Below are 19,253 nucleotides of genomic sequence, written 5' to 3'. Positions count from 1 at the left end.
AAGCAGTCCTTCAGGCTGGTAGCTGTCTATGCTCCTAACGATCAGGGGCAGTTGGGTTTTTTTTAGAACCTGGGGTACTTTTTATTGACGTCTAAAACGGTAGTTTTGCTAGGGGACTTCAGCACTATTCTCGATGCACGCGTCGATAGTGTAGGCTCCACCAATAGGAAAGGGAATCCTTGCCTCAAGGGTCTACTAGAAAGCTTTAATCTAGTAGACCGCTACCGACTGGATGAGCCGAGCGTTCCACAGTGGACGTGGAGTAATAACGTCGGCTCATGCAGATCGTACATAGACAGAATTTTTGTTAAGGAAAGAGATAAGCATAGCTTTAGCTGTCCACAATTTTGTATTGTGCCTTACATGGATTACAAACTTATGACGTATGTGGTGCATGTAGATAAGTGTCATAGACAGGGGCCCGGGTATTGGAAAATGAACAAGTCTATTTTGGCTTGTGAAGCTTTCCGTACCCGGATTAAGGAGTTAGTGCAGAGGGCATTATGTGGCCCCATCATTAATAGATGGTGGCATGCCCTCAAGATAGCCATCCGTCTTGAGTCCATTAGATTTAGCAATCAGCTAAGTTCAGAAAGGACTAGAATAGAGGGTGACTTAGTCAAGAGTCTAGATGAGGCAATGGAATCTGGCTCCGTATCCAGAGTGTTGGCGGCAAGAATGGTCTGGTACCGTCACCTCAGTGCCAAACATGAAGGGTGCCGAGTCAGAGCTAAATTACACGCTAGGAAACGAGAGGCTATCAATGTAGCCAGATAGGCACGTCGTGTGGAGAGTCAGAAGGGCAAGAAGTCCTGTATTAAGTCTTTAACTGACGAGCAGGGATGCAAGATCAAAAATTTTGCTCTGAATTTGTTGTTATAGGTAGATTTTATTGTAATATATGAACTAATTTTTGTATTATTCTATTTATTGTACTAAATATGTACTAGTATTATTTTTTTGTAACCTATTTTCAAATTTCTAATTATTAATTAATAATTTTTAAAAAAATGAATTTTTTTAAAGTGCAAAAAATATTTTGAGTTACTTTTTAATTTTTAATAGAAGTAACAAGTAATAACAAATAGAATAACATGTAATAACATTTTTAGTTTTAATAAAAGCTAATATTTTCTAAATCTAAATATTTTATTTGAAATTTTATCCTTAGCTGCAATATTTTTAAGTAAAAATTTTCTTGTTCTGTACTTTACCAGATGTAATAACTTGTCCTGAACTTTTTCAAGTGGAATAACTTGTCCTGTACTTTTCCAGGTTTATAATCTTAAGAATATTATTTCTCTTGCTCATATTTTTCCATGTAAAATATCAGTTGTCCTAGATATGAATTGTTCAAGTAAGAGTTGTCCTGGTGTCAGTTGTCTCAGAACTCACTCACATGTTCTATTTTGGTATGATTCTGTGACTGAACGCTTTTCTTTTCACCAACCAATTAAAAGTCTACCAAGTGCATTTTAACATGGTACTAGTATAAAAGATGATGTTCTGCCTCCAGTAAGACTAAAGAGAAAAAACTTTTTCCCTACATTTGTTCCTTTCTTTCCCACACAACTGGGTGGGAAGAGATCTTGAATGGAAGGGTAGTAGTGAAAAGAATAATGGAAGAGAGTGATACACAAGCTACATGGTTGGTAAAAAGATTATATGCATATATATATATATATATAAAACAAAACAGGAAACTTGAAATGTTTTGGTATTATTTATTCACCTTTAACACGTTTTATTTACTAATAGTAATTACAAAGTTTTACATGTTAGATAGACATGTAAGGAATTTCCTATCAGAAATTCTTCAGACAGAGAAATTAAATATTATTTAACTTACAATAACTCAGCAAATAATATTTCCATAGTTCTCAATTTTAATAAGTATTTTGCACTAACAAATAGCAGCAACTGAGACTACATATTGGATTGTAATAATGGAATAAGCAATAAGCAGATGTGCTTCAAGAGGAAACAGCTGGGATTTACCATAATTAGCTACAGAATAGATAAGATGCCAGGTTAGCCTGGTAGAAGTTGTTAGAAATCTAGCAGGACAAAAACAAAACCAAGGAAAGGTGACCCCAAAGTAAAGTCAATGACTATCAAACAATAGTGTGCAAAGACTTAAAAATACTTGAGATGGTGAATAAGTGCTCTGTAAATTCATCAAGTAATGGATGGATCTGTGCTGTTTAGCCATGGTGAAAGTAGCTTGTTTAGAAAAAGGTCACATTGAATAAAACCTGGTAGGTCAAACCAAATTAACCTTTACTCTTTCAACCATTTCTAATGCTCAGTAATTTTAGTATTGCTTTGTTTTTAGTGATTTTATATATGACCAAGTAAGACAGCTTGGACATGTGCAAGCCATACCTTTTACTATGGATATCTTAGATCTTATTTATGCACAGGTATTGCTTGTTAATATAGATGGTCAACCTATGCTGAACTGTCTTCAAATAACCTAATATCTTTTGGGAAATGTATTCTCGTCTATATTGTGTAGTCTTTAATGTACTCTTTGCATGATACATTTTGGGTAATAAGTGGCTGGTGGCAGCTTTAAAACAAAACAAAAAAACCCTACCAGTTTTATGAAATGTATAACTCTCAAAATAATATAAATTGCAGGTTTGGCCATACAGAGGGTCCAAAGAAAGACATCATATCTGATTTTCTGGTAAGCTGTTGGAGTATAAGAACTCTGATTGATAATGAGGTACCCACTGAAAGAAAAACTATTTAAAAAATTTTTTAACAGAACTTATCAAGTACAGGTTGAATATAATTGCCTTATCTTGGATCTGTTTTGTTAGTGATATGTCAAAATGCTGAAATAAGTGGTGGCTACACTATTTTTTGATATGAAAGAGGTGGTAGTCAGAAGAGGGAATCTGGAATGGGTTTTGCAGTTAAGTCAACATTAGTCCCATATCTTACCGAACTACTATTTCACATGTCTATGTCCATGTTGCTATCCTATGGTTACTCAGTGATGTTTCCTCAGTGACTATGCACGAACAATATGTCTGAAGTAGGCAAAAATCTGTTTTTTGAGCAACTGAGGTACTACTGAGAAAATTCTAGTTGGATCTAAAGTAAAAATTTATGAGCTCCTTAATGCACTAGATGAAGAGAATTTTGAAAAATGGAACTGTTTAGAACTTCATGGGATAAAACTCCAATAGTTTAATTTTGTTACATATGAGTACAGAATTGAATTTCAGTTTGTATATTCAATACATTTTTTTAACATAGATTTATGAAGGAATTGGGATGCACTTAAGCTCCAAAAATGGCATGTGATTGATTATACTCTAATTAGAAAAGATTTGAGTCATAATCTGGTTTAAATAAAACTGAAGTTTAAAGTAAGACTCAGAATAAGAAAGCAGAATTTTAAATGCTTAAGAAAGGTTTGATGCTGCAAACCTGGTGGCAAATTCAGTCAGGCAGAAGATACTACTAAATGGGATAACTTGAAAAACAATGTTTATCAAATTGTAGTATGGGGGGTTACAAAAATCTAAAAGCAAGGGCTGGTTTGAAAGTAATAAAAAGCATATAAAAAGTTTATCTAAGCAAAGAGTCTTACGTAAACAACTCTGCTAAAATAAAATTTATTGGCTGAATATAAAAGTTAAATCAAACATTCAGAAGGAAATTAGAAGCAAGAAAAACAAGTGGTATTTCCAATGTGCTTGTGATCTGATAGCATATGGCAAACAAGATATTAACCCTTTTATAATCTTATCTCTCTGTTGAAACACCTTGCTTTTATTTCAGTAATTTTGAAAATAATGAAGAATAGTAAAATAACTGTCATTACTAAGCTGGCATTTGGTACATAAATTAATCTGAAATTTTTACAGGAGGTTTTTAATTTAGATCACTTTAAAGTAGAAAGTTTACATCCGAAAATCACAGGCAGTCTGAAGCAGGTTGGTATTAAAAGCATTAAGGAAATTTACTTTCTTATAAATCAAGTTCATGGGCCTCACTTATTATCCTGTACTAAAGATAGCAAAACTGCAAGAATATTTTACTGATCTGCTAAAGTACTGATTGGTTTATTTTAGAGCTCATTCAGCAAATTTCAGTCAGACACTTCTTGATAATCCACTTTCTTTCAATGATGTACAAGTTGTTTTGCCCAAACTTAACAATGGAAAAATCTTGCTATTCTGGCATGAATGCTTGAATTAGAGGGAAATCAGCTGTAGGATGTTCTGTGGTAAAATGATACAGTTCAAGATTGGAGAGATGCAATATTGAAGATGTATTATCAAATGTAGTATAAAGGAAAATGTGATAAAGATATATGAGGTAATTCTTACCTTAGTGCTGACTCATTGGGATATATCTTCCCAAATTTCAATCAACCATGATGAAGGAGGAAACAATAACATGATGCTTTTTACTTATCAACTACAAAAGAAATGCATTGAGCAGAATTTACCTTTATCATTGTTTCATCGACTTCACTAATGCTTTTGATTGTGATGGATTATGGACAATTCTCTGAAAAGTGGGTTGCCCTGGTAAATTTACAAATATTATCAAGTTTGTCCATAATAATATGAAAAAATATATTGTAATTGATGGAGAATGCACAGACATCTTTATTCAACCATGACAGGCTAAATTCTAAATTACTTTATTTCTGATTATTATTATTTTGGTGGGGGAAACGAAGTTGAGGGTAAACATGGAAGGCAGAAACATCTAAGATATTGTACACGATCAAATAGATCATTGGAATATAATGTGTTAGGTCTTACAATAAATCTTGACAAAACTGTTATTCTTTGCCAACCCTGCTCTAGAAAGCCTCATGTGAATCCTTAGTTTTACCAAATAACTGTATTTGGTAAATCTATGAAAATTATAGCTGAACAGGAATGCAAATAATGATCCCAAAATTACAAATGAAGTTCAGAAGCCTTGGCTATCTTTTGGAAGATTACACTCTTCATCATAGCCTCAATGATACTATAAAAAAGAACACTATTTTCAAAAGATACATTTTGTGTATTCTACTGTAAGGCTGTGAAACATGAATATCATTTTCAAAGCATGTTAAATATCTGGAGTGTTTTCAGCAAAAGAATATGCAACAATATGAATGATATTGAAGCCTTGGTGGAGTAAGTAAATGTTGTAAGCATAGAGGTTCTTTTACAACATAGGAGACTGAGGCAGATAGACCATGTATTTCGTATAAAAGATGAAAAAATTTCAAAGCAGCTTCTCTATGGGTGAACAATGCTCTGAGAAAAGACAACCTTACAATCTTGAATTAAGATACAAGGACTGCCTTAAATCTGACCTGAAAAAAGGCAATATCTATGTGGAAAGTGGGCATCATGTAAGAAAGCATATGCTGAATGCATCCCTGCAGTTTGAGGAGAATCATATTAAGCACAAAATTAAAATGAGATGCAAGGAAAGGAAAACTCAGAGATATTAATCTCTTTAAATGTTCAACTTGTCACAATGAACCAAAGCAAGCAAATAGTAAATCTTCACCACCTGAATGAACATACTTGCTAATTATGAACTAAATGTTGTCTTTCTATGGTTAGCCTGAAAAGACACATCTGTACACTGTTCGCCTGCAAGTCCAGCATGTGGAGCATATGCAGAGGTGACATATTATACAAGACTATTCTTAGCTTGAAAATCCTATCACACACTGACTACCTCAATCATCTTATCTGCCCACTTCTCTGCTAAAAGTATACACATACCATTAACCTCATCACTTCTCCCAGTCAGAAGAATTTATATGCTCCTTGTCCACGAGCAGTCTAGTTGGGACTCCCTGTCATTGTACTTCTTGCATACAGCATACATCTACATTTCTGTGAAATATAAACTAAGTGGACAGGGTTAGCAAAGATTAAGTACTTTAGTATTAGCTACTGATTAACAGTGGTCATAGAATATGAATAGTTACATTTTAGTTGTTAGTTTGACATTCTACTCACTTTGAAAGTTAGTAAGTGATAAGAATAGTTCATACTACCTTTGAAACCATATTAAAAAATATTAAAGTCAAGTATTAAAGCACTTTTTAGTTACACCAAACAGTTTAAGATAAAAACAAAAGTTAAAGAGTTTGTTAAGATTTTATTTCTATCAGTTTACAGCGGTCAAATGGTATACAGATATTTATTTAATCACTAACCTCATCTCTGTCCATAGATTCAACTTCTAAAGTATTTGATTCTTCATGTAACAAAATATATTCTCGAGAACTGTATCCAAATTTTATAAGATCTTTTTCAAAAAGTTCCACATAACATTGTGGCTTAATCTTTTTACAGTTTATATAAGTCCCATTTGAAGAATTTAAATCCATCAAATATGGTCTCACTCTAAATCCAATTGTTCCATTAATACGTTTAAACTGTACCTTCCGAAATTGTAATATTGCATGTTGTTTAGAACATGAAGGATGTCCAACTGGGATGTCAGCAACCAAACGTTCCCGACCAATTAAATACGCACTTTGTCTATGAATTGGTAACATAGGCAGTTCTTCTGAGCCTTTAAAAGGGTAGAGACGCCAACGTCTTTTAGGTTTGCGGGCTTCTGCAGGTTCATTGTACTTGATGACTATACCATTGTACGTATTACTATGTTCAGTTAGCTTACCAGACAACTCCATGCTAGCGTCAGCTTTCGATACTTCTGCTGTAGCAGTAGATTTGGGATTGTTTGTATTACTTTTTAAAGCATCCTTTGCATTTTTTCTTTTGTAGTCTTTTTCCCTTTTTCTATCTTCATACATTCTATTGTAATTTAATTGTTCATGAGTATTTCTGTTTGATTTATGATGATGATGATGATGATGATGCATATTTGGTGATTTACTTTGATTATGACTTTTTGGTCTCGGTTCTTTTTTAATGGATATTGCAGTTTCTTTAGATTCCCATCGACTTACTTTTGGTTTCATCAGATTATCCTTTCCACTCGAATATTTTGGCTGCAAATTTAAAAAGATGTACTATTTATTTACAAATATTATTAAAAATATCACAAATTCAATTTTAAAGAACAAATTGGTCATTGTTAACATTATGAGCTGATTTAATATAAAAACTCAAACTATCATAAAAAAATTGGAAGTATGGTTAATATTATGGTTATTATTATAAATTAAATTGTCAACAGAATATTGTTTCAGCTTTTGTTCAATTATTAATAAATGCATTAAATATTTAGAATTACTATCTCCATTTGTTGAATTAGACAGTGCTCTTTTCATCACTTAACTGGAATGCCAAATATTAATTCTCAGAAAGACTACAGAAAATGGGACTTTTTTGAGTTCTGGACTTTACTGGATTATTATATAAATATTAGGGAACAAGAAATTACTTTAGTAGGCATTTCAACTAGAAATATAAAATGAATTTCACTTTTTTCTGAGTATGCTATAAAATTCTAGACTTTTTAGAATTGTAGTTATAAATAACTGTTAGAAAGGTGTATCTACATTGATTGATAAATTTCTAGTGTAGCTAAGTGTCTCCTGTCTATATGTCATGAAGACAGTCACATTCCCACACCTTTAGATCGGGAAACAACCTTTATTCTCAGTGCCCCATACTACTGAGTTTCCTTGGTAACTAATCTATCTCCTAATATCATCAAGAAGAGCCTTCTCATCTAGAGAGTTGGGCACTGAAAACAAACTAAACAAGACTCTTCCCTAGTCACACAAAGGAGTCATATACTGTGCAAGCTGCAAAAAAGGCAATTTGTCAAAGGGAACTGTAATTCTGAATAAAAATAGACCTGTTACAAGTTCCTACAAAAGCAGGTTGGTCTCCTGCCACACTTCCAGAAAAGTGAGGTGTAAAACTCTAAGTACATGTAGAACAGTTTAACCCTTTCGTTACTGTATTAATTTTGAGATGCTCTGTGTTTCTTTCAATTACTTTAAATATAACAAAGAATTTAGTAATCATTAAGCTGGTGTTAGGAACATGAATTGTGACTAAGGTTTGGTGGAAGATTTTAATTCAAAACTTATGAAAACAGCAAAGTTGGTAATAAAAGGGTTAAAGTAAAATCCCATTGCTACATGATGCTATAGGAGTCTGTGGACCAAGATGTACTGTTATAAAAATATATACCCTGATATTCACAAATACATCTTTTGTTTGTAAATGACATGAAGCTGTATGGATAAAGAAAGTATTGAGATAATTTATCTAATGCCAGTGGGCCTGATAAAATGCACCCAGCCTACACTGTAATGGGTTGAGGTTAGGAAGAGCATCTACAAGGGGATGCTGAAAAGTTTCTGGTTTAACCCTTTCAATACTGTTGTGTGAGAGTACAATGCCCCCTGGTGAGAATAGACTGGACCACTACATATAAATAGTAGCAGACTGTTAAATAACGCCACGTGTTTTTCAATGGTGGTGTGAAGGATTTTGGAAATAGAGACGAAAAATTAAGTCTGAAGTAAGTGTATGCGTTTAATGTGCTAGAATTTATTTCTAATCGAATTTGTTTTGTGTAAAACAATGTATTTCTACAGTGTTGCAGACAAGCGATTTCAACGTTTAAAAATTTTTTGAGCAACACGAATAACTTGTCAAGCAACGAAGAAATGCTAATGGTGAGTTGCATAGAACATGACAGCATGGAACATGGAATAAAAGAAAGGGATAGACAGAAGAAAGCAGAACAAAGCAGAAAAGAAGAATACATGGAGAGAAACATAAACTTTGCTTTGGCTGCAAGTGTGGTAAAAGAAAACGTCTGCTTTGAACTGGGCAGACATAAGAATATACTATGAAGAGAGCGTAACAAGGTGAAAGTTTCACCTCCTGATGAAATTATATAGAATGCAGCAAGGAAAACTGATTTCCAAAACAGTATCAATGAAAACAAAAAGGATATAACAGGCAACTAAAGAAGCAGTACAGAAATGCCTTTGTCCCATTTGGATAGATGTTACCTACATAACCATGGGAAAGAGATACAGCACAGTGGAGGTGTTTTTATACTGAAGGAAAAGCCAAGCAACATTCAATGAACTCATTGAAAACAGCTGAGGTGGCTCTCCTGCCACATACCTTGGTAGATGAACTTCTAAGGTAAGGGTGGGGGAAATACCACTGGAAATAGATGTTGCTTGGCTTATTGATGCCATATTAATGGGCTTGGAGGATAAAATAACTATCATTCAAGCCTACAAGTACCAAAAACAGAAGTGGGTAAGACAGGCCTTAGAGTTGATAATACAGGCTGCACCAGAAGACCTAGGAAAAATTATTATTATTTTGGTGGGGGAAACAAAGTTGAGGGTAAACATGGCAGGCAGGAAGCCCAGGTGCTTTAAATGTGGTCAAAGAAGGCACATTAGGGCTGAATGCGAAGACCACCAGTGGCAGAAAAAGAAGTGGTGCATGCATAGATTACACTGGCTTGAATCGTTTTAGGAAGGTAAGCTCTTGCCTCAACAATCTGCTCAGACGCTTTCAGCTGGCAGATCGATACAGACAAGATGACCCAAATGTTCCACAGTGGACATGGTCAAAAAATGATGGGTCATCTAGACAGAATATTAATTAGGAGTAAGGACAAGAATATACCTAGTTGTCCACAATTAACCATTATCAGCAACAGTAATCACAAACTGGTGAACTGTAAGCTGGATGTAGATAGTATGACTGGACAAGGATCCTGCTACTGGAAGCTAAACAAGTCGCTACTGACCTGTAAAGCCTACAGGAGTCAGATTAGACCAGTGTTACCCAAACTTTTCATGCCAAATTGCAATACCGCCCATCTATCGGCTAAAAAATGCTCCATCATCCACCTGTTTAAAAAAACCCTGACACAACCCTTCCTAACACTAAATCCCCTAGAACACCCCTTGTATCATTTGACACACACACTATATTGTAGACTTGTTGCTGGGTTAGTGCTGTTTGGAATAAATATGCAATTGTTTACAAATCCCTTATTGTAGGTTTAGTTTTTCCATTAGTGTGAATAAAATTCTACCGTTAACTCTATATTATGCAGACAGATTAACTTCAGTAAACTTGAGCTTTCTTTTACACTTATCTTTATTTTCACCAGATGAACCATTGATCAAAACTACTGATGCAAAAATAATTAATGATTGCATTATAAAGGAAAAGAATACAACCTTTTAATGAGAACCATGTGTCTTGTGCGATGCAGCTAGTGCAGATACATTCTGTTTCAAACTTGTCAACTTTAGCCGCAAGTCTCCTCGTTGTGTTACATCCAATCCAATTTTTTTATGGGAAAGTAAAGTTCCAACATCACTAAAACCAGATTGTACAAGGTAGGGAAGGCAAGCAAAAGTAATTTCAGACATTTCCACAGATTGGAGTAGGAATTCAATACACTTTGATGGTACCACAAAACGTTTTTGCCATTATGGTGATATTGCATTGTGGCATCATTGTCATTTTGGAATTCTATCAATTCCTCCTGAACATTGTCCTCACAATCAACTGCATCTACATCAAACAGATTGCTATACCAATTTGGAATATTCAGCGCAATAACATCTTGAAATCGATCCACCATGCCATCGTACAATGATTGTAAACAGTTGCAATATGTAGTTAAATCCTCATCAACCAATTCATCTTTCAAAGAATCAAGATGCAATAAGGAATATGCTTGTGCTGACAAATATTCCAACTTTACAAACATTTCTTGAGCTGACAAACTACTACCAAAACTACATTCCTAATATGCAAAAGTTAAGAGCTCCATTGAATGACTTATTAAAAAAAGTAAACTGGAATTGATCCACTAAATGCCAGAATACTTTTGAAGAAATATAAAAAATTCTAATCTCAGACTTGTCATTAGCACATTACGATCCCGAAATGGACATTGTTGCAGCGTCTTATGCTTCCAAGCACAGATTAGATGCAGTTCTACTTCATAAATATAGTTCAAGTGTTGTGCTAGCTAATAGCAGCAGAGAAGAGATATAGTCACATTGAAAAGGAGATCCTAGCAATAATTTTTGCAGTTAAAAAATTTCATAGGTTTCTGCATGGCAGAAGTTTTTCATTGCAAACAGACCATAGACCTTTGCTATTGATTTATGGGTCTAAAAAAGGGTTACTGACTCATACTGCGAGCCACCTGCAATGTCGGGATGTAATGTTATTATACTATTATTTATTATACTAAATTATAATTTCAAAATGCAATACATTCCATCAAAAAAAATTGGTCATATGGACTGCTTTTCGAGATTATATAAGAATGAAAGCTGTAGGTGATGAGTATATTATGAAAATAAAAGAAGCTTTAAAAAATAAACAGATGCCAGTAGTTTTTCAATTTGTGACTATGTTCTGATGTATGCCCATAGAGTGGTAGTTCCAACTACATTACAAAAAGGTGTGTTGCAACAATTTCACAGTAGACATCCAGGAATGGCAAGGATGATGGCTCTGATGAGGAGTTATGTCTATTGGCTGTCTATGGACTTAGATATCAAAAACTTGGTGAGAATGTGCTGAGCTTGTGCACTTGTGGCCAAAGCCCTGCCGGTAAAATATCAATTGTGGCCAGAGATAGGAAAATCAAAGTCTAGGTTACACACTGACTATGCTGGACCGGTAAATGGTGCTTACTACCTAATCATAGTAGATAGTGGCCGGAGGTTTGCAGGTGCTATAGACCAATTTGTAGTTCTTACATAAATTGTTTGCGTGAAACAGTGTCCCTGACATGGTAGTTTCAGATAATAGAACACAGTTCTCTGGGTATGAATTCAAGAACTTCTGTAAAAGCCATGTGATAAAGCATATTTTCACTCCACCCTACCATCCAAAGTTAAACAGGCAGGTAGAAAGATTTGTGGACACCTTTAAGAGAGTGTTAAGAAAAGTGAGGAATGTGAGCAACGATGAAGCACTGACAAATTTCTCAAGAATATACAGAGTGACCCTTAATCCAAGTACAAATTTAGGGAAGTCTCCTGCAGATTGATGTTCACAAGAAGAATAAAATCTATTTTTGATAAGTTATTACCAGAGAAAAAAAGATGTAAAAGAAATACGAAAGAGCCAATAAAATATGTTGAAATAGGTGATAAAGTGTATTTCAAAACCTATAGAAACAGTAAAGAAGGCTGGGAAGATGGCCTTGTTACCAGAAAAATTGGAAGTATGATGTATCTAAAGTGTCACAAGGTGAAAATAAGAGACATATTAAACCAACTAGGCATACTCAAGATCAGGAAGAAATTCCCATGGAAGTATTCTGTGAAACAGTCGATGTACCAGTACCAAAAGTAAGTGTCCCATAGAACCAACATGAGAAAAAGAAAGCAGACTGAACACCTTGAGATAATGCCCAAGCAAAAGAAATACTATAAAAAAAATATATACATATATTTAAATAATAAATTTCTTTGTTTAACCCTTGTGGTTTGAATAAAATCATTGTGCTAGTCCCACAGTTTGTGTGTTGATAGTTCAAAGTTTACAGTTGAAGTTAGCATGTTGGATTGTTAGTTCTTAAAAGATTGTTGCTATGTTCCGTAGTGTATTCGTTTATCCAAAAGGTCATAACAGATACCAACCCGGTCGTAGACGGCTGAGTGAACCCATTCATATTTAAATGTGAATTTCAGCACAAATCTTGTTAGTACATTTGTGAAAACACGTGATCTCAGTTTTGAAATCAGTGATTCTGAAGAGAACTCTGATAGCGACAGCAAGAACGAATCTCTACCTTAATGGAGTAAGAATTTAAAAACTATTTTTGTAAACAATTCCTCAGAAGTGACTAGACTTACATTCACAGTCCTTCCCAGGAATCAAAGCCATTAGACTTTAAAAAAAAAATTTTTTTCAATAAGTTTGTTTGAAGCGAATTACTGCAGAAACCAACTGGAAAAAAAGATAGCTTGTGGTTCCCACAAGCATAGAAGAAATATGGGTATTTTTTGCCATAAATATTATGGGTATAAAGAAGTTACCCAGAATTACAAATTACTGGAGTAACAATGAACCTTTCAGAGACCAATACGTTTCCAATATTACGACAAGGACACAATTTGTAAAGTTAAAACAATATTTACATGTGAGAGACACTAGCAGTACCCAGTATGTGGAGAACCAAACTTTGATCCCTTATTTAAAGTAAGCCCCCTCATTGACTGCATTCAAAATGCATATAAAACACTTTACAACCCTGGTTGATACTTATCTGTCAATGAAGGTATAGTGGGGTTATAAAGGTAGAGTACATTTCTGACAATATATACAAAGAAAACCCACAAATATGGAGTACTGCTGTGGGTTTAGTTTTTATATAGGGAAAAGAGACAACGATGTAAGTCAGCATGGCCTAGAGTACAATGTGGTCTGAAATTTATCACTTCCATACCATAACCAGGGCCATATATTATTTAACCTATTTTTTAGTTCAGTCAAACTTGCAGTGGATTTAGAAGCTGTGACAACACATATGTGTGCTCCAGTAATTGCTAGTAGAAAAGGGCTGCTGTTGGACATAAAAAAAAAGCAAAATTAGAAAAAGAGGCGAAATAATCCAACGGCAGAAAGGAAATCTGCTAGTGACTGCATATAGAGACAAGAGGCAGATAAATTTTCTATCTACCTGTGCACAACCATGTGCAGATGAAAGTGGCATCCCATTTGTGAACCGCAATTATAACAGGTACATGGGCGGTGTAGATTGTCTGAATTAAATGATGAGCTATTATCCAGTTGGTGGTGATACCTGGTTTGGTATATAGTAAATATGAATATTGTAAATATGTATATATTATATACCAAATCAGGAGGGGCTCGAAAGCAGTGAGACCATCTGCAGTTCTGAGCAGATGTAGCAATGCAGTTGAGGGTAGGTTATTCCTCCAAAAAATAACTAGGAAGGAAAACCAAAACCTGCCTGAGATCTATTCCTCTGAATTTAGCCGATCTCCATAAATCAGAAAAAAATCGAGGATCACAAAAGGCAGTGCTGTGAATGTCTACATCAACAAAGGAAAACTCCCAGTAGACGCGCAGTTGAAACTTCTTTCTAATGTGCATTCTGCAAGATTGCATTATGTAGAGTGGGATGTTTTACAAGTTTCCGGGACAAAAATTGTATGAATAGTGTATATATGTATGATTTGAATTTATAAATATTTTACATTTGTTTTTACCTTTTATTTATTTTGATTAGTCTGTAAAGTGGGTGACAAGTTTTGATTTAATTTCTATTGTAAATCTTTATCATATATGTTTCTGTGTATTCATGTATGTGAATATTAGCTGATAACTCATTTTCTATGGTGAGGTTTAAACAGAATTTAAATATTTTTATATTTTGTTGTATTTACCTGTAATAAGAGTCACTTTGAGACAAAAGTTATGCAATTGTACTGATTAAGAACTTTTTCTTCAATTGTGTTCCAAAAATCACATATTGATAAATAAAAAATTACAGTTGTTTAATGAAACCAGTCTAAATTTATGATTATTTTAGAATTTAATTGAAACTCATAAGGAGTGTGTTTTAGTTAGAAATATAGTAATGATAAAGTTAAGGATATTGTGGAAGGCCTGGTTGGAGGTCTAACCTTTCCGAGTTCTTTTATAAGGGCTTAAAAAGACTGAAGGATTGCTGCAATAAGTGTGTTAATCTGAGAGGGAAATATGTTGAATAAAATCATAATTGATCCTCCAGTATTTTCTTTAACCTAAAGCCAGGAACTTTTCAACACCTCCTCATAGTTGTAAAAACCATATCATGGACAAAAGAGTGCATGAGTGAAAGAGGCATAGATTGTCATAAGCTAAGTAAAAATTGATATAATGCAAAAAAAGACACTTTAGTTCTGCTGCAACAATCTCTTTAGTGTGGTTGGTATGATATAATGCCCTCAGTCAGTACTGTAAAATGTGTGGCAATGAGATATGTATTCATCACCATCATTTAGCATTTGTTTTCTATGCTGGCATGGGTTAGATGGTTTCAGTGGGACTGATAAGGTGGAGAGCTGTACCAGGCTCCAGTCTGATTTGGCTTTGTCTTTATGACTGGATGCCCTTCCTAATACCAACCACTCCACAGAGTGTACCGGGTACCTTTAACATGTCACCAGCACTGCCTGCAACTACAATTTCACTGAGCTTGATGTATTTTCTCATGAGGAGCAAATTGCCAACAATCTAAGTCATTTGTCATTGTCTCCATGAGGCTCAAAATCCGAAGCTCATATTTTGAAATCATGACTAAAGGTTTTTTTCTCTTACTGTGTGTATTTGATGACAAAAGACAAAGTTAAAAGACCAATACAGTAAATACCAGAAAGGAAAAGAAAAAAAAAAATGATGACGATGTAATAATTTCTTGTTTGTACTCTTTCTCAAGTAAAATTGTTATTAAAGCTTTTTCATGATTTATCCTACTCCTCATCAACATCTAATGTCTGCTTATCATGCTGGCATTGACTGGATGGTTTGACAGGATTTGGCAAGCAGCAGGGCTGGACAAGCTTTACTGCCAGCTTTAGCATGTTTCTATAGCTGGATGCCCTTCCTAATGCCTAATTAATTGCCATAAATAAGAAATATCAACACTCACCGATTTAGGCTCTATTTTAACATTTTTGTTCATATATTCTGAATAGCTGCAAAATTCACTGCATGAACTGTTTTCCCTTGAATCTTCAGTCTTGATGACAATGCATCCAGTTTTGCTTTGATGTTTCTTCAAAGAGGAATTAGAACGTCTCTTTTCACTAGCAGATCTTTTCTTTAATGAAGAATCCTTCTCCTCTAAACAAGTTTCATCAAAATTCTGAAATATAAATCATTGCAAATATTCTTAATATTTTCTACATTACAGTAATTCCTGTGAATAAAATAAATAAATAAAAATTTTACTGATATCCAAAATTTATCTTCCTTGAATCTAGAACAAATAGGCAAACCAGTACAAGAAGGCAAGATACAGATGTGACAAAGAATACTGAAGAAAGAACTTTGGCAAAAACTATGAAAATACAAGGTGGTATCAAAAAGTTCCCAGACTAGTTCTGTAGCATGCCAACAGATGGCAGCACACAGTTGTGTGAGCAGTAACAGCTAACAGTGACTTTCATGATGCAGTGTGCAAGTGACATTGCTGTGTTTACTTCACAAGTTGTGAAATTTGTGTGTTTTTGTGATTACATGTATGCAGTAGTCTGCAATTTTGTCAAGGACAGGAAATTTTACGTTAAACTTGGATGTCTACTAGAGAGACATTGAGCATGCTTTGGCATGATGAGGCAATGAGTTATACACAATGTTTCAAGATACCCAGGTGCTTTAAAAGTGGGAGAATGTCCTTGAAAGACGACAAGCTATCTGGAAGACCCGCCACAAGTGTCACTCTTGGAAATGTGGAGAAAATTCATCAGCAGACAATCAGTGGCATTACTGATGTTGCTGGTCTGTCAAATGGGTCCATGCAGGCAATCCTAAAGTCTGAATTGAACATGTGACATGTCTCTGCCAAGTTTGTTCCCCACCTGCTGACCACTGAGCAGAAAAAAACATCATGTTGAAGTCTTTCGGGATCTCTGTTAGCATGTCTCTGCTGAGCAATCTTTCACGTTGAGGATCATCACTGGTGATGAGAGTTGGGTATACAGGTACGACCCTGAGATGAAGCAGCAGTCGTCACAAAGGAAGAGCCCTTCATCTCCATGACCAAAGGCATGATGGAGCTGCAGCTCAATCAAGACCATGCTCATTGTATTTCCGACATCCACGGTATTGTGCATTGAGAATTCATTCCCCAGGGACAGACTGTCAATTATGAGTTCTACTGCAATGTTTTGAAGTGTTTGAGGAAGGACATTAAGCAAAAGCAACTGGATATGTGAAGCGTAAAGGATTGGATTCTTCACGACAACAATATACCCTGTCAACGAGCTCTCTTCACTTGTAAGCTTCTAGCCCAAAACTAGCATCACTTCTGCACCTGCAGATGCTAAATCTAGTGAATACACTAGGTAGCTGTTTTAATACTGCTGCCTAGATCCAGAGTGAATTGCAAAAGGTCCTCAGCTTGCTGACAGAAAACGACTTCAAGGCTGGATTCCAAAAGTGGTAGGAATGCTGGGACAGGTGTATTGCTGTGCAAGGTGACTATTTCAAAGGAGAGGATGTTAAAACTTTGATAAATAAGTTATTTTTATTAAACATAACTAGTCCAGGAACTTTTCTATACCTTGTAAATGAATTCTTACTGGATGTAAAAAAGGGACATTTTATGCTTATAAAGAGCAGAGACCACACTTATAAAACTCTCACAAATGTCTACTTATTAAACTCTGGTTCACAAAAACCTGAAGTTGGGCATTTTAAACAGAAAAAATTTGCGAGCCACTCACCATATATTTACTTGAAGTCTCATGAAGCCTCAATCACTGAAGAACTGTTGCTACCTCATAATTTGAGATGTTGAGATCTAAAAATGACCCAGGTAACAATGGTTATCTCATAGAAGATTTACAGACATAGCCTTGGAGTGTTCAGAATGTTGATGAATTCATCCCAGCAAGCATGGGAAGATATTACAATACAGGACTATTTGGCAGAGGATAAAGAGTTTATGACAAGAAAGATACTAAGGTACCTAGTACTGGATGTGCTCACAGACACTTCAGTTTGGTAACCCAGGAACCTGATACGCTAAGATTGCTTTGAGCATACTCAGATTGGTGATCCATTCAGTATACTGAGAAAAGGAAGAACATAGAAAATCTTCAGGTCATTTGGCTTTACCAGGTAAATGAATATAGATCTGTTCCTCATGTGCTAGTTTCTTTGCTGCAATTAGGGTATCTAGGTCTAGGCTCAGAGAGAGACCATGTACTTTATTATTAATATCTTTCAATAAACCACATTTACTTGCTATTCTTCTCTGTCCTAATATATAAGTATATAAAGAACCCTGATGATACTACTTACCTGCAACAAGGCTTAAATGCAATACACAAGTGGGCCGAAGACAACAATATGCAATTTAATGTTGGTAAATTCCAAGCCCTCCACCATCAACCCACAAATAAAAATGCACTGCAGTCAAGATACATTGGACTAGAAGGGAATGCAATCCCAGCGACACATTGTTTCATGCACATATCACTAAGAAGGTTAGATGGATTCTGAGAACTTTTAGAACAAGAGACCAGGAATGTATGCTGATCTTGTGGGCGACATGTATCCACAGTTGTCTGGACTACAGTTCTCAATTATAGTCACCACATAACATGGATTTAACTGTACAACTCAAAGTAACCCAGTGCTGTTACACAAATAGGAATGTCTCAATACAACAGATAAGATAATAGGAAAGAAAAGAATTATAACTTTTTTCCATGGAGTAAAAACAGGTAAGATATGCAGTGATATATGTTTGAAAAATCCTTGAAGGGTTTGCACCAAACTCTTATACTGAAAGTTACAAAAATCCCCAAACAGGATGCCGCTGTATAGTGCCAAAGCTCCTATCTGGCCATCTAGAGTTGGGATGTTAAACTACAATAGTTCAGGATTCAAAGGCCCAAAGAGAATATATATATGTTACTTCTTTCAGTCATTACACTATGGCAATGCAGGGATGTCAGACTGAAGGGTTCAGTTGAACAAATTGACCCCAGTGCTTATTTTTTAAAGTCTGGAAGCATTCTATCAGCCTTTTTTCCAAACTACTAAGCTATGAGGACATAAAGAACCCAACAACAGTTGTGATGGAACGCGCGTGCGTGCGTGTGTGTGTGTGTGTGTGTGTGTGTGTGTGTGTGTGTGTGTGTGTGTGTGGATAAGCATAAACACAAAGACACACATACATACATTACATATACATGTCTTTAATCTTTTACATGTTTCAGTCAATGAACTGTGACTATGCTGGAGTACTGCCTTGAAAGGCTTTAGTTGAACAAAATGGCTCCAGTACTTATATATTTTAAAGCCTATCAGTTCCTTTTGCTGACTGTTTGATTATGGGGATGTAAACAAACCAACCAGCAATGGTTTGAGGATAAACAAAAACACACACACACACATTATGGGCTTCATTTAGCTTCTGTTTACCAAACTGACTCACAAGGCTTTGGTCAGCCTGGGAAGAAGATACTTACTCAGTGCGTTAGAGTGTGATTGAACCTAGAACCATGTGGCAACAAAGCAAAT

At 35.1% G+C, this 19,253-nt stretch overlaps 1 protein-coding gene across 1 annotated transcript; it reads right to left on the bottom strand.

Annotated features, from left to right (window-relative positions):
• Window positions 1-6,124: 6,124 nt before the first annotated feature.
• LOC106878270 (smad nuclear-interacting protein 1) lies at window positions 6,125-17,466 on the bottom strand. Its single transcript, XM_052974767.1, has 3 exons — window positions 17,447-17,466; window positions 15,649-15,864; window positions 6,125-7,006 (listed from the first exon to the last, which is right to left on the bottom strand). Exons 1-3 carry the CDS (start codon window positions 17,447-17,449, stop codon window positions 6,191-6,193), a joined length of 1,035 nt encoding a protein of 344 aa, XP_052830727.1. The 5' UTR covers window positions 17,450-17,466; the 3' UTR covers window positions 6,125-6,190.
• Between the last annotated feature and the right edge of the window lie 1,787 nt (window positions 17,467-19,253).

This window comes from Octopus bimaculoides, chromosome 19 (assembly GCF_001194135.2).
Source record: "Octopus bimaculoides isolate UCB-OBI-ISO-001 chromosome 19, ASM119413v2, whole genome shotgun sequence".
Taxonomy (NCBI): Eukaryota; Metazoa; Mollusca; class Cephalopoda; order Octopoda; family Octopodidae; genus Octopus; species Octopus bimaculoides.
This window is presented reverse-complemented; position numbering and strand designations above follow the sequence as displayed.

What these genes read in the sequence shown, in the direction of transcription:
- LOC106878270 (XM_052974767.1), bottom strand. An exon ending in TTAAAATAGAGCCTAAATCG is followed by an intron (nt 7,007 to 15,648) that starts GTGAGTGTTGAT and finishes TTAAATTTGCAG; the next exon opens with CCAAAATATTCGAGTGGAAA.